This window comes from Taudactylus pleione, unplaced genomic scaffold (assembly GCF_031769625.1).
Source record: "Taudactylus pleione unplaced genomic scaffold, aTauple2 ptg000792l, whole genome shotgun sequence".
Taxonomy (NCBI): domain Eukaryota; kingdom Metazoa; phylum Chordata; class Amphibia; order Anura; family Myobatrachidae; genus Taudactylus; species Taudactylus pleione.
Window position 1 is genome coordinate 5,457,032 of NW_028285194.1, and position 16,358 is coordinate 5,473,389.

General features: G+C 40.6%; 1 protein-coding gene across 4 annotated transcripts in view; it reads left to right on the top strand.

Annotated features, from left to right (window-relative positions):
• Positions 1-16,358, top strand: part of EDIL3 (EGF like and discoidin domains 3) — a 681,338-nt gene that overhangs the window by 115,747 nt on the left and 549,233 nt on the right. For 3 of the 4 annotated variants that reach the window (XM_088457916.1, XM_088457918.1, XM_088457919.1), the window contains exon 2: positions 16,033-16,161. In XM_088457916.1, coding sequence (XP_088314042.1) covers positions 16,033-16,161 — 129 coding nt within the window. The remainder of the gene's footprint in view (positions 1-16,032; positions 16,162-16,358) is intronic. The other variant, XM_088457920.1, reaches the window with a different exon arrangement.

Genomic DNA, 16,358 nt, shown 5'->3' on the forward strand with positions numbered 1-16,358 from the left:
AGCAGCAGAATAACAAAGAGCACACAACCTCATTTATGGAGAACACTTGGTTTTGCACTTGTGAGCTTAGATGGTCTTCCCAGTGCACTTCAAGGTGCATCTTCCTGCTTTCTATCAGCTTTCGGGATACACCTACACTAACTAGCATTGTGCCTAGGTTTGTAGGAGACAGAAAAGTCTGATGAGGTGCAAGACGCATCAAATTCCAACCTCCTACCACTTTACAATCACCACATTAATGAAATAAAATGTCAAATATTTTCACGCTAAAATGCTACTCGATTTATCCTAATTTATGGTTTAAGGGATCCATAATACTCCATACTCCATACATAGCATGGAAATCCCTCCGTCTGTCTGATTCCGTCCATCAGTGCAAACTTCTGCTCTTCAGCAAATGCAGCCACCTTGCTCTGTAAATGAAATGGCACAAATTGAGGTGCACAGCGCAGAACAATTGGTTTTGTACTGCGCCTCTCCTGGTTTGCACTTTGTAATTTATCATCACAGTGCACATTTTAGAGGGTTTCTGTACACAAAATTAGCAATTTATTATATTAAATGTATTACTCATAGGCAGTGTACAGCATAAATATTAGTACTCGTTACCTTCTGTCTTCACCATTTGTTTAAACACTGGTGCTTTGGTGCACTCTCAACACCTGTGCTCCCACTGCACTTCTCTATGTACTGTATCTTTCCCTCTACACATTGATTGAGAGTAATCCAGGTTGGGCAATTATTGTTGAAAATGAACTTGATGAAACTTTTAGTAACCATGGAGACTTTTTGTCATCACAAATGTTCTTTTCCTTTTACAGGCATTCATAAGGTGTTGTCAATTTTTAGATTTTTGTGGAATCTGGAACTGTAAGCCAGCTAACCCATACACTGCCAGGCACCAAATTGGCCCGGCAAGCAGTAAGACTACTCTACCGCTGTGATGAACGATAGAGGGGGATGGATAGAAGAGAGGATAGAGATAGAGGGGAATGTGGTAGGAGAGGCTACCACTGCTGTCTGTCTCATTAAAGTACTTGGTTGTGTACAGGCAGTGTGATAATGTGCCCTGTGCTAGCCTCGCACATGTGACATCAAGATGTCACAATGAGGGGGTGGGGTTGCCGGGAACAAACTCCACACCAAGAGCATCCTAAGTACAAGCCAGATGACTCTGTGTTGTGTCTCCAGGCTACAGCATGCTGATACAGGCACCCTGCAAGTCAAATATAGTGCCATGGAGCAGTGATAGTGCTGTCTCCGAGGTTTTGAACTATATAATACCCCTAGTTACGACCCTGGTTGATGTGTCATTTTGATATTGCAACCACTGTTGGACAACAGAAATATTTTCTCAGTCATTGATGATTGCTCAAAATTCACAACACTTTTCCTGCTGCACAGTAAGGATGAAGCCTCTGAAAAACTTGTAGAACATCTTGCTCAAGTAAAGAATAAGTTTGGACATTTTTCAAAAACATTACATGCAGATGATAGGGCAGAATATACAAGTGTCAAGACACAAGTAATTCTAAGAAGATATGGAATTATGTTCCAGATGACAGTACTATACAATCCAGAGCAAAATGGTGTTGCTGACAGGCAGGGCCGAATTAAGGTTTTTGGGGGCCTCCAACAATAAAACTGACAGCCCTTCCACACCTCTATTCTACCAATAAAATTGACACCACATGCACTTCGCCACTATGTTAAGCTATGCAAAAATTACTTATATACGGTAATAGTATTTCTTTTTTCAAATCTATTTGCATTTAAAAAGGTGATGGTACTCCAATGTATACTAATACAGACTTTTAATGGAGTATTTGAAAAAATAAAGAAATATGTGTTTGTCACTCACTGTGCTATGTGGGAGCACAAAACAAGCTCCTCCTGGCAATCCCCAGCCCGCATCCATGACAAAGCTGCAAACACAGCAGCACAGTACTGGCTAAGGTGGCTGGCGGGTACTTATTCTTCTTGTAAGAGGGAACCGGACGCAGATCCATCAGCACACCATGTCTATGTCACCAGGTCTATCTCTGTGCCCAACCGCATCCATCAACCAACAACACTCAGCTGTATCACTAATCGAGATGTGGCCACAGTGCATGCTGGGGGGTGTAGTTTTGCCTCCATGCACTGAATGTGGAAACTGCACATACAGAACTACAAATCCAAGGGGAACTGGCTCCCAGCAGCATTTGTGATTTAATACACTCTTGCCGGTACCCAGCCTGGCCAGGCCAATATCTGCGGCAGTGTGGGGGCCTCCAATGTTTGGAGGCCCTGAAGCGACCACCCCGTCCACCCCACTATAATCTGGCCCTACTGACAGGATGCATCGGACACTCTATGAAAGTGGGGTGAGCAGGCAAATTGATGCAGATATGCCAGCAATTTGCTAGGGAGAACCAGTCATAACAACCTGCTTTCTTCAAAGTTGCTTATTGGGAAAAACAATTGAAAAAGACTCCATATGAACTGTGAATGGAAAGAAACTTGACTTACAACATATAAAAATATTTGGAAATAAAGCATTTGTGCACATTCTAAAGGAGACATTTATGTAATTCAGCATAAAGAAACCAACCAGGTGACAATAAGCAGAAGTATTATTATGACGAAAACTCACTGTACCATTTCATGAAAACTACACAAGCAGAACAGCTTGAGGAAGAAGTTCAAAAACCACCACCAGAGGAATAGGAAAATGTAATTGAAATTACTGTGGATGATCCAGTTATTGTTGAGGAGGGAAGATCACCTTTGTCTTTAGTCAAGAGATCTATTAGGTGGAATAAGAGTGCATCACCAAATGTTATCTTATATTGCTCGGACAGCACTGTTACCTGAACCAGAGTTCTGGAAAGAGATGCAGAAACTGCCATATCCATGAAAAGGAAAAACGGAATAAAACTGCTGATGATAAAGAGATGGAATCTATCAACAGTGGCGTAACATGGGTGAGGTGAGTGGGGCACGTGTCCTGGGTGCCGTGGCAGGCCCATCAGAGGGGATGCCACAGGCCAGGGCAGCATACCCATACCGCTTGCCATTAAGCCACCCACCACAGAGTCAGACCAGCAATTGCACCTTCAAAGACCCGCCGAGCACCATGTGCCTGTGCCCCCCGCTTTGCTTTCGAGAACTTAACGTGTCCTGTTGGGAAGAAGAGTATCTGCGCCTACCTGGCCTCACCGTTTGCCGGCTCATCCAGACAGGTGAGGGCGTCTGGCAGTTAACGGGGGAGGGGGGAACACAGAGAGAAACACACAATGACAGGAGGGGGGGCACAGAGACACAATGACTGGACGGGGCAAACACAGAATGACTGGAGGGGTGATTCAGGAAACACAGAGAGACACACAATGACTGGAAGGGGAAACAGAGAGAGACCCACAATGACTGGAAGGTGAAACAGAGAGAGACCCACAATGACTGGAGGGGAGAAACACAGAGAGACACAGAATTGGAAAAGGGGGGTTCACAGAATGAAGGGAGGCACAGAGAGACACATAGTGAAGGGGGAGGCTGTTTGACAGAGTGAAGGGAGGGGGAGACTAAGAGATACAGAACAAAGGGGGATTGTGAGAGATGAAGGCGGAACATGATGGTGTGACAGAGAGACGTAGACGGAACATGGTGGTGTGACAGAGAGATGCAGGGGTAGATTATGGTGCAGCTGAGAGAGTTGCAGGGGGGAGATGATGGTGTGGCTGAGAAATGCAGGAGGGAGTTGATGGTGTAGCTGAGAGATGCAGAGGGTAGATGATGGAGTGGCTGAGAGACTCAGGGAAGAGATGATGGTGTGACTGAGAGACACAGGGGGGAGATGATGGTGTGGCAGAGAGATGCAGGGGGCAGGAAGTGACATGGGCATGAGTCTGGTTGATCTGCTGTTGTATGATGATGACCTTGGTAATATTCCTACACATACAGGCATCTTCTGGACCATCACATTTGAGGGTCTCAATGACTTGTAATAAATACCTATATAGGTATTTATTACAAGTCATTGAGACCCTCAAATGGAAAGTAAATTACCCTTTGTACTAATGACGTCAAATCGCTTTATATATGTATAGAACATGAAGATGGATATGAAGTCACAAGACACTATCTTTCAACACAGTTGGATATTCCTAATGCACAAATCAATTTTATCCTGGAAAATATTGACTTTAAGAAAAATTATTTCTGGTATAATGGAGATGTTTATCTTCCAAAAAGAGTCACAGTGATGGGAACATCCTTCGCATCTAGCTATGCAAATCTCTTTGTGATGCACTGGGAAGAGACCAATATATAGGGATAACAATATCTACAAAAAGATTCTCATTAGCTGGTATAGATATATAGATGACCTTTTTTCATTTGGAGTGGCTTATAAGACAATCTAAAAAGTTTCATTGATTACATGAATGAAAGTATACTGATTCTAGATTTTACCAGTACCTATAGCACAGAAATGGTTATTTATTTGGATCTGGAAATTTTCATTAAAAATAACCCTATTCAAACAAGATCTCATGCAAAGAAAGTAAATGGCATGGCAACAACATGTTATTGTATAACAGCAATCATCATCAGAAATAGGTCAATAACAATCCAGGAGGTCAACTACGCAGATTTAAAAGAAACTGCAGAGAAGACACATTCCTGCTGCAAAGCAGGATAATTAAAGAAAAATTCCTCCAGAAGGGTTACAAAGAATCTTTCTTTCAAAAAGAAATCAATAAAGTCTCCAAATTAAATAGGAAGGACTTCATCCAATACAAACCTGAAAAAAAAGAAAGAACACATTTCAACTACTTTTATCATCAAGTTCAATGGAAACCATAAGAAAACAGAACAGATAAACATTGGCAGGTTCTACTTTTACATGACGAACTTAGGATGCAAATTCCCCCCAAACCAAAAGTGGGCCAAAAATCTTAAACAGTAACTAACCAAAAGTTTTGTTACAATAATAAATCAAGAAAAGAAAAATACACAAACTACTGTAAAGGTTTTCATTTCTGTTTAGCATGCACGGGCTGTAAAAATCAAACAAATGGAACTAAACCAATACAGAAATTCCATTCAAACCAGAATAAAAAGAAATACCAAATCAAAGACCATATAACTTGTGAAACTGACGGGTCATCTAACTTTTGGAGGGCCCATGTGGCCTTCAATATGTAGGACAAACTAAAAGAAAAGTGAAGATTCGAGTGGCTGAACACATTTATAATATAAAGAAAGGATTGAGTACACATAGTGTATCACAACATTTTTCTGAATGCCATAATAAGGATCCCACAGGATTAAAATTTATTGGCATACAAAAAGTCAGACCCCATTGGAAAGTGGGTGATATAGTGACCACATTGAAAATGAATGCGACAAGATGGATTTACTTTCTGAAAACTTTAAAGCTATCAGGTTTCAACATCGACTTCGAATGTATTGTATTTTTATAATTTTATATTTTACATTTTTAACATTCACATATCTTTTATACATATATCTTTATTTATTATCTTTTATTTTATTTTTCCTAATACTTTTTATATTTTTTACCTTTTTGTTTAGCACGACCTGATTGAAGAACATGAGCTTGTGTTCTTTTTTAGAACTTCCGTTTTTTCCTACTTACGTTTTTTAATAACAATTTTCCAGTATTAAAGTAAGAGAAGAAAAAAAGCTTATTTATCCTTGAAAAAGTTCCAAGGCAGGTATGAAACATGTTGGACAGATGTTTGGAGTAACCAGTGGGCAGTATAGGCAGTTAGCCGTGAATCACATCGCGGACATCTGACATGAGCAACGCCCTCTGCAGCCTGCCACATTGATTCTAAGCCAGGGGAACAGGCAGATCGAAGGGGAACTGCCAGCGATCCGGGCAAGTAAGGACAAGGTAGTGACAGTTAGGGTGAACTACAGATTTTAAGATGAAATGTGACTCTGATAATAAAGTTTACATACTTAAAGAAGGATTACTGACAAAGGGTTATTCTCAAACATATGGTGAAGATTATGAGCCTACTTTTGCACCAGCTGCTAGTCAGAGCCCTTTCAGAACCTTGATCACCATAGCTGCCTTAGGAAATATGCAAGTGAGACATTATGATATCAAACTGCTTTTCTTAATTGTCATATAGAAGAAGAATTCTACATGACAAAGCCTGAAGGGTTTTATTGGAACAAGAGTACACAAGAAGTGAAGCTGATCAGAAGAAGAAGAGGAAGAGGAAGAGGAAGAAGAAGATACTAGAGACCTGGGAGAGGTGACATACTACCTAGGAATCCATGTACAGTGAGATGATCTCTTACCAAATAATGAATACAGACAAGCAGTGGAGGCGCTTTTATATGTGGCAACTACTACTAAGACCTGATATTTCAGTACCTATGTCTCCTCTTTGTAGACGTGTGAGAAAACCCTTCAAAGAGATTGGAATTAGAAGAGTGATGTAGTAGTACCTTAAACACACAGGAAATGAACCTGATATTGTTAACAGAAGGTAAGCTTGAATTGCAAGGATATGCACAGTAGATGCAGATTGAATAGGTGATTACAGGATTCACAGGTCAATAAGTGGCTACTTGTTCAAACTTGGGCACAGTCCAATCACATGGTCCAGTAAAACACAAAAGCAAATGTCAGTTACTTTATCATCAACAGAAGCCAAATACATTTCAGAGGCCTATGTCAGTCAAAAAGGTGTTTTGTTACATCAGCTGCTACAGGATTATGGAGAACCAGCAGCTCAACTGGCAGTATTGTTTGAGGACAATTGAGGTTGTATAAAGGTTACAAACATTGTAAAGATAAACACTAGAACCAAACCAGATGTAGTTTAAATTTCAGTGGTCGGGATGCCGGTTCTCAGAATCCCGACAACAGTCTGAATCCCAGTGTCGGCATCCCGACAACTGGCATCCTGATGGTAAGTAGTGGAGTTAGAGGGAGGGTTATTCACTAGGGGGAGTGTAAGGGTTAGGTACTAGGAGAGGAGGTTAGGTTTGGAGAGCAGTGAGGGAGGGTTAGCTTTAGGGGTAGGGTTAGGATACTAACCAACAGTTGTCTGTATCCTAACCCTTTAGGGATGGCGACGTCAGAATCTGACCGCAAGGCTCCCGAGAGCAGGCATCCTGTATCCAACCCAACCAAACATGTTGATGTGAAGCATCATTACCTTTGTGATCTAGTGGACCAAGATGTGATTCTGTTTAAATATTGTGAGACTGAAAATATGCTGGCAGATATTTTAACAAAGCCAATGGCAAGGTCAAAATTTAGGGACCTTAGATTCAAGACGGGACTGGTTTGAGAAGCAGTTGTTGAGTGGGGGTGTTAGACATGTGTGTTTTTTATATTGCAGCCACTGTTCTCAACCGTGTTTATGTCTCTGCTGACAGTCCCTTTGTACAGGAGTAGGGACTTGTGACCTAATGGGTTATTGGGAAGATGTATAAGACCTTTGAGAGAGATAAAACTGGAGAACTTGTCCACGGCAACCAATCAACTTCATAACTGTAATTTCAAAGATTATGCTGGATAAATGACAGAAACTGATTGGTTGCTATATGTATACAGTATGTGAGTAACTCTTCACAGGTAAGCAGAGTAATACTCCAAAATATTCCTTAACATAAGAAAGTACATCAAATATTAAGAGCTAATGAAAATCTTGGAAGAAAGCGGATAATGATCTGCTGTTTGATCAAGCGGCATTAAGCTGCAACACACGGTACGATCTGTACCACCAACGACTTGAAAGATATCTGTCAGTGAAGTCATCCTGACACATTCATAACAAGCAAAGTTGACAATATGCATGTACGGACGATCATAGATATCGTTATTGTCCCTGCGGGAACGTGCATCGTTGGTCGTTCACTGCATAAAAATGTAAGATATGAACGATAGATAACGCACCTTAACACCACCATAAATATTTTGTGTCTTGCTTTACCGCTTATCTGCATTACCCATCATGCTTGGCATGCTTGCATCTATGTTATAGATACAGAAATTTATAATCATAAATAATACATTAATATTAAATTACCAAAGAGATTTTTAATGCTTGTTTACTCTCCAGTACAGCAAAACTTGCCGTAGAAACATCAGGATCAGCGCGTCATCATTTAGTTGAAGAGCCAGGAATTACCCTTGCGTGTAGTTGTCATGACACCAAATACAGAACTGTAGTTTCAGCTTCATGACTGAGTTTTGAGAACAGTGAAAAGGGCATTTCTAGCGTAAAGGCTACAGGGACTGTTACTTGCAATGGATTTTCTAACCTTCATACTGTATCTTTTTTCCATGATTTGCTTTCTCTTAAGTGTTGCTCGAGGCCTTTCCGGGGCACTGTCTTACAGAATATGCTGATTCAGTTTACCTAGGGGGGAAATGAAGTGGAAAATTGAATCTGCATTAATATAAGATGTGAGGGTTAGACTTCTTGCACTGAGAAAGTTTAAAGGAAAGCTTCTTTTCGTTTTAAAATTAACATTTTATGGTCCATCATTAGCTAATGCTTACAATGGTTCTGAATATTTATTCTTATTTTCCATAAAAAATAACAGCTCAGGTCAGACTAATACAATGTAAGGCTTTAGATAATACCATGCTGCATATTGTTGAATATTTAAGTCATATTTCTTCAGCATTTTTTATTAAACATGTTTCTTCAGTTTTCATGGACTACTGTAAAGAAAGAAAATAGTACAATAGAGATTGCATATAATATTCAAAAAGAGATACTTGCTAGATATTATGACCTATTTACGGTCGGAAAAAGTATGTTTCCACCTGAGGCTGTGCACTGCAGCTTGTTAAATGGCCTCCATCCTACATGTACATGTGTGTGTGTGTATGTATGTGTATATATATATATATATCTTCCAAGGAAGCCTGGCACTCCGGATGTAATGATCAGCGCAGGGGTGCCTTCGCAAACAAATGCAGTCTCCAAAAAGTCCCTTTTAAAGAACAAGGCGGCACTCCCAGTGGTTATAGTACAAAAACGTGTATTAGGTCATTACAGTGACATCCATATACTCGACGTTTCAAAGTCCTTAGACTTTTTCATCAGGATGGGTCATGCATCGTGTAACAAAACATTCAAAAGAATGACCCATCCTGATGTTCTTTAAAAGGGACTTTTGGAGACTATATATATATATATATATATATGTATATATATATATATATATATATGTATGTATATATATATATATATATATATATATATATATATATATATATACATACACTAGGTATGAGCACAGACCCCTGTGTTTTGGTTTTTATTCTAAATAATCGTCATGTTTTGGATTTCTTTGAAAATGTATAAAAACAGTTAATATCATGTAATTTGGCAAAAAAGAGAATAATAAAAAGCGCTGCTGATTGGAGACCCTTTAGCTTAATAATAATAATAATGACAATTTAATGTCACATACAAATGGCCATATATAAACACACAAAAATACAAGACAATTTACATAAATGACAGTATATAAAATTGTTTTCTAAAATATCAGGTTAATATCTGAGCATATAGTTGTAGAGCAGCCACAAGATATAGCAGGCCGCTAACACCTCCACATATGTTGCTGTATTGTGGAAGTGAATAATATACATATAAATAATACACATAAAACAGCTCCACAGATCACTGGGCGTTCCTCTAGCTTATGTTCCAGAAAAATAACACTTCAAGGGTCCAAGTGTATTTTAATCTATACCATTTTGTTGGGTCTTGGACCAATTGTATAGCAGTTCTTTTTGTCCTTGATGGTTGAAGGGACTTGATCATAGATATGTGTGAATACACTGTCTCATATGTTTTCTGTCCATTTAATAGTTTAAAAATTTCTCATGGAGAGATAGGGATCTTCCCATTACCCTTAATGGGATATAATGTCCAGCCAGGTAAGCGTAATATCAGCTATCATTCATCCACTTTGTATGCAGAAATAATTGTCAAAAAGTCTTATTATTACTCACAGTAAAGCTGATCCAACAGAGCGCCCTGTATTGGTGGATGATAATTTGGACCTGTTTTGGGGCCTAATTCAGAAATGTACACAATGCCGATATTTATAGTCAACAAATAATAGCGCCAATTCGCCTGTAATGGACCCGTGAGACACAGAAAGGTATGCAGTCGGGATGCTGACGGTCTAAATGCCGACCGTCAGCATCCTGACTGTCAAATCCCGGCAAGGGTCTAATGACAGGCATCGTAATCCCGACGCCTGTCATTTTACCTACGCCGGGAACCCGACGCTCGGCATCCTGATCAAAAGGTAAGCCGGACACCGGGCGCAGACAGCCGCGGGGGGGGAGGGTTAGGTTAGGGGCACCTGGGGGGGACTTAGGGCTAGGCACCCCCTGGGAGGTTTAGGGTTAGGCTAGGGGAAGGGGGGTTAGGGTTAGGCACCCCCGGGGGGAGGTTAGGCACCCCCCTGGGAGACTTAGGTGTAGGCTGCGGGGAAGGGGGGTTTTAGGTTTAGGCACTCTGAGGGGGATTTGGGTTAGGCACTTGGGAGGGAGGGTAGGGTTAGGCCCCCCTAAGGGAGGGTTAGGGTTAGGGGGGTTTAGGTTAGTTAGTACTTACCTTAGCTGAAAAAATCCAAATAACATATATAAATAAATGTATAGAAAATCATAAGCGAATACAAAGTAGTGGTTATTTAGGATCAATATACTCAAATAAAGTCTAATCTCCAAAGTCACAAAGGGCATGTGCATGAAACATTTTATCCTTGCACTATAGAAACTTGGGGCCTGATTCAGAGCCGCTCGTAAGCGGCAGTACGCTCGTTCCGAGCGATGTTTGCACTTCTGCGCATGCGTACGGTTTATAATACACATGCGCGAACCAGTCAGTGCGGCCGTAAATCGTTTGTTCGCTATATAGCGAATGCCTGCTACTTTGAGTGACAGGATGAGGCGTATGTGGGTGGTAACAGGGGAAGGTGCTTGAAAACGGGGAGTGGAATTAAGAACGCAGGCGTGCTTAAAGGTCAAAACGGGCGTTTTATGGATGTGCATAATTACAACAGCAGCGTCATTGACCACGTCACCTGGTTGTTTTATAGTCAAAACTGCTCGCAATATAGTGGTAGGAAAAACCAACCACAAGAATAGCGAGCAGTTCATATGCTGTTCAATGTACTCGATTAATCTAATAAATAGCGGACATGACGTATGATGCGAGCGGCCAGGGGGCGTATTTTTCAAATAAACGTCTGCAAGTTTTGTTCGCTCGTTTAGATATGGAGGCGTCAACAGACCGCAAAGAGCGAACGGATCATTTGAATAGCCACCCCCTTTTTCTGAACGAACGAGCGCTAATTGCGTCTGGCTCTGAATCAGGCCCTTAGTATCCATGTATTATAGTTCTTAAGGTAATCGACCTGTACTCCAACAGTCTAGCTGGCTCGGTGACTCAGTATTGTAAACAGCACATATTAAAATTCCACATAATCAATTATTATTGTTGTCATAATCGGCAAATGGTTGATAATAGAATTCCACACAGTCAAGCCCACCAATAATGTGGTCGCAATATATCCTCCCTCCACCAACGTCAGTGGTAGAAGGGGTCTGTATGGTAGTGGTTGTGATTATGGCTCCTTTAATGGTTTTAACCTATGTGGGAACAGCCAATGTTAATTGCCGCAATATTGCCCATATGCCGATATTTATGTAGTTGAGTTTTTTTTTCACAAAGTGATTGACAGTCAGGGACCATTTGGGGGGCGGTTTCAGGGAGTGGCAGCAAAAATGTAGGCTTGTTGCGACTGTTTTGGTGAGGTGTCTCAGCCTACAACTGCAAATCTGCAGATATATCAGCCACCGGCTGTGCTGCACAGTCGACGTGATATGTCTGTGAGCAACGTTGTTCACAGACATATCATCTGTACACACTGGCGGATGCACACATGATATATCGGCCTTTCAATTGTCGGCCAGTGTGTACCCAGCATAAGAGTGCATTTGTACCAGTCTGTCCTTGGTGTAAGACATCTGTTTGAATTGAAATGATTCTCTGTATGATTATCTCTACATTGCCTGCAATTCCCCTCAGACATCCACGGCACACTTATCATATATGTGAACCCTGAGTTGTCACAAACTTACATCCACTAAGCCATGAGAAGACATGTAGCTGAGATGTGTACAAATCTGAATTGCCCATAGTTGCTCAAAGCTGAATATACAGACTCCTGTGCACTGGCGTAACTATGGGTGGTGACACCCAGTACGGCACTGAGAGACTCCACGAGCGTGTCACAGGTGCGCATGAGGGAAAGGGAGCATGGCCTCCTTCCCTGCAAGGTTATGCTCCCCAGCACTGTGGGAGCTGCAGGGCAGCCCCCAGCCTCTCCGGACAGTGTCACCCATCACCACTGCTGCACTGATCAGTGACACCATCCAAGGGGGTGACAACAAAATAGTAGAGCAGCTCTGCTATTTTGGTGTCACCCATTCGGATGGTGTCACCTGCATCCCCCTAGTGAAGTTGTTGCTCCTATGCATGAGCAGCTGCTAGAGATGATGAAATCCATCCACAAAGTGGACATGCATGTAACTCTGAAACAGACCCTATGGGCCAAATGTACTAGGGTGAGAGGTTAGACAATGTGAGAGATTAGCAGTAACCTGTCACATTGGTCGAGTTTTATCTTCAAAATGGGAAAACATCTGGATGACAGTTTAAATCGTGAGGTTTTTTAGTCTAAAAACATGCGAGTGTCCATGTTCTCAGACTCTATTACATTGGGGGAGTTTAACAAGTCTGAGAGTTTATTCTCACATTTTCTAAACTCTCACTCTATTACATTTGGCCCTATATAACTATTATGCACAGTGTAGGTGTGGGTACTCGTATCTTTGTGATGTCTGCGTGTAATTAACACTATAGAAGGTGCATTAAAGCTAAGATGTAGCCAATTCGCGAAGCACAAGTTAGCAAAGTCAACTGAGAACTAGTATTATACAGCATTTCAACAAATACAGAGCCGTAATTGTTCTAGCTACAGTATATTGAAGCTTATTGTCAGTACATAGTTATACATTCAGGGCCTGATTCCAAGATGTATGGTAATGCAATCGCAACTACATTCTCACACAGTTCGCAGTTGCTAAGTTATGCTAAATGCCTTCCAAAGCACAGCCGAGCATAGGGACGCCCACTGCTGCCTTCTCATATGCGTCCGACAATGTGCAACAGCATAAACATCGGTAACATAGACGCAGATCAGGCAGTCACACAGCATGTAAGTCAAGAATGACTAGCTGCAAACACTGCAGCTCTCCTGACACGTAGAGAGCTCTCATGTTGTGAAGGAGATCACAATGGCTAATTTATGCACACACATGAAACAGCGTTTAAACAAAACGACACGCATGTGTTTTTCTAACCCCCCCTTCCCCCATTACTACCCCCAAACACTGATTACCTGTCACTCACTTTGCAAGTGGTTCCTCTGTACGAGTGTAATCACAATGCAATCGCTGTGCGTGTGAAGTACGGCTTTCACGCATGCACAGTGGCAAACAATCGCTGGATTCGCATAAATATCGGCTTTGAGAAAATCTCTGAATCAGGCCCTCAGTATGTATTGAAATTATTTTTGTAAGACTTCTTCTCAACATCGGGCAACTGAAGTGCCTCTTAATAATTAAAATGAAATATTGTCATAGCAATAGCTGAATTATTGGAACAACTGAAACAGCCAGTGTGTGCGTGCCATGCTGCACCGTGAGACATAACAAATGCCTGTTCATTTCTTGTCAGAATGGCAGCAGCTAAACACGTCAACAACTCCTTGTAAATTAAATTGGGCTATATCTAAAAGTTATGTTTCTGACACCAGAGTTTACAGCACTTTCACTTACTGTATTTATTTTTTTGGTGTTAGATGCAATATTTTACTTATTTATATATACATATATATATATATTTACTATCATTTAGTTTTCAATGTCTATGTACTACATGATTGAATGCATGTTTACCAGTAAGCATTAGTTTCAGTCACCTATGGCTGAAGTCATATAAAACTTTAGCTGTAGACTCATTATATTTTCTAGGTCTTCACCTAGCATATAAATTTCCTTGTCAAGCTTAATTCTTCCGTTAAATTTCCAATATGTCTATGTTACAGGTCTGCTGATATTACAGTTTCAGTCTGTTACTTGAGAGCCAGGCAGGGAGGTGATTAAATTAATATTAATATTTCTACCCACTAAAAAAGTGAACCTGTCACCATGAGCTACAGTCTTCCTGAATCAATAGGACACTAATATTAACTAGGTGTCATGATAGAACTGTATCGCAGAAATACTTACTCCTTTTAGTTGCTAATCTCTCTTCTTCAGCTCATTTGCTTGCAAACCATCCTCTTTTTGGACAGGTTCAATTATGATCACTATCTGCAGATCACTTAAACCTTCTATCAGCATAGGGGTGTCATATGTGCACATCACTTAAAATAGCTTATAACATACTAATAACCATAAATAAAGACATGGATCCATATATTTTGCTGAAAAAGTTATCTGTTTTTGTAAATATATTTAATGAAGGTTGTGGATTCAAAGAAAGGACAACCAGCATCAGCATAATCCAACAATAAACAATACCACCCAACAGCTGTGCATTGCAGGGAGATTCCATCCATGGTGCATAAACACAATCATAAGTAACATGAATAGTGGTATCAACTCAACCTTCTAACTTGGCTACCCACCCAATAGGCATGCTGTCCCTGTCAAGATGTCACAGTCAACTAACCAGTCAATGAAGGTGAGTGCACTCAAAACAGTAAACAAATTGCATCTGGACTGGTGACCTGCAATTCTTTCCTGTCACACAATAGCCAATGAAAACAACCACCAAACCAAAACAGACCATTAGGGAGGGAAGACACAAACAAAGAACCGTTAGCCCAACAACCAAAGCCTTAAATATCACCACCATAAAACAAAACCCATGAGACCTAATAGGAATACAGATATCATGTGACATTCACTCAAGCTGGCCCCAAGCCTAATGGTCTAAACCACCTCACTCTTATACCAATCATTTGGTTTCTCTTAAATGCATATAGTGAAGCCATGTTATGAGACAGGAGTGTGAGAAAAGCCAGATCACATAACTCAACTATAAATTAATTTCTAATAAGGTAGTGTATGTTTCTGTCATCTCAAGCTCTCTACTATTTCCTCCAAATACGCTAACATCCCCAGACAATGAAAGACCATAATCACCATCAGCCCCAACCTCTTACAGAGACTAGTACTGTCCTGGTGAGCAGCAGTTCTTCCATCCCACCCCTGCCTCTCCCTGCTATACTTACCGGTCCTCCTGTCCTCTCCTGTCTCTGTTGCTGCAGTAGGAGTAATTGGGGAGGGGGGAACGTGCCTTCTCTTCCACTGCTCATGAAAGAGACAGGACAGACCACCCTTGATTATTGTATAGATATGTATTGCTGAAAACCTCTTTTTCTAGGGAGTGGATGTCCTAATTTAGTGAAATAATGGAGTTATGCTTTCCCAGGTTATGTTGGCAAGCAGCTTTTGTGTGATCTTCTCATAAGTTGATGTCTTGGTTGGTTATTTAGGGGGAGATGTACCAAGTCTTGGAGAGCAATAAAGTGGAGAGGCTGTGTTTGAAAATAACAGTAAAATACCAACCAATCAGCTCCTAACTGTAATTTTTTCAAACATAGCCTGTAACATGACAGGTGCTAATTGGTTGGTATTTTACTATGTTTGAAAAAATTACAGTTAGGAGCTGATTGGTTGGTATTTTATTGTCATTTTTAATTTTCCTGTTATGTTACAGCCTGTAGCATAACAGGAGTTTATTGGTTGATACTTTATTTCCATTCACTTTATCTCTCTCCAAGGCTTAATACATTTACCCCAATTCTGATCAGAAATATCCAGCAGGACTTGTGGATTTTGAGGATCATGTTATGATAATATTTATATATTTTTGTATTTTTGATTGACAGGAGATGTGTGTGAACCCAACCCATGTGAAAATGGAGGAATCTGTTTGTCGGGTTTAAGCGAGGAAGTCTTTACATGTGAGTGCCCAGCTGGCTTCCTTGATCCCAACTGTTCTAGTGTTGTGGAGGTTGGTAAGTGCAAACTTTTCACCACACTGCAGTTTTATTTCTCTTTACTATTGGCATCATTAAATTTGTCCATTAAAATAAAATGGAGGTACAGTTCATCTATAAGGAAACCACATCATTATAGGCTAGTAGAGGTAAAGATTCAACATGGTCATGGATGACCTTTGTGGTATTTTGTATATTTAATATACTGGTGGACA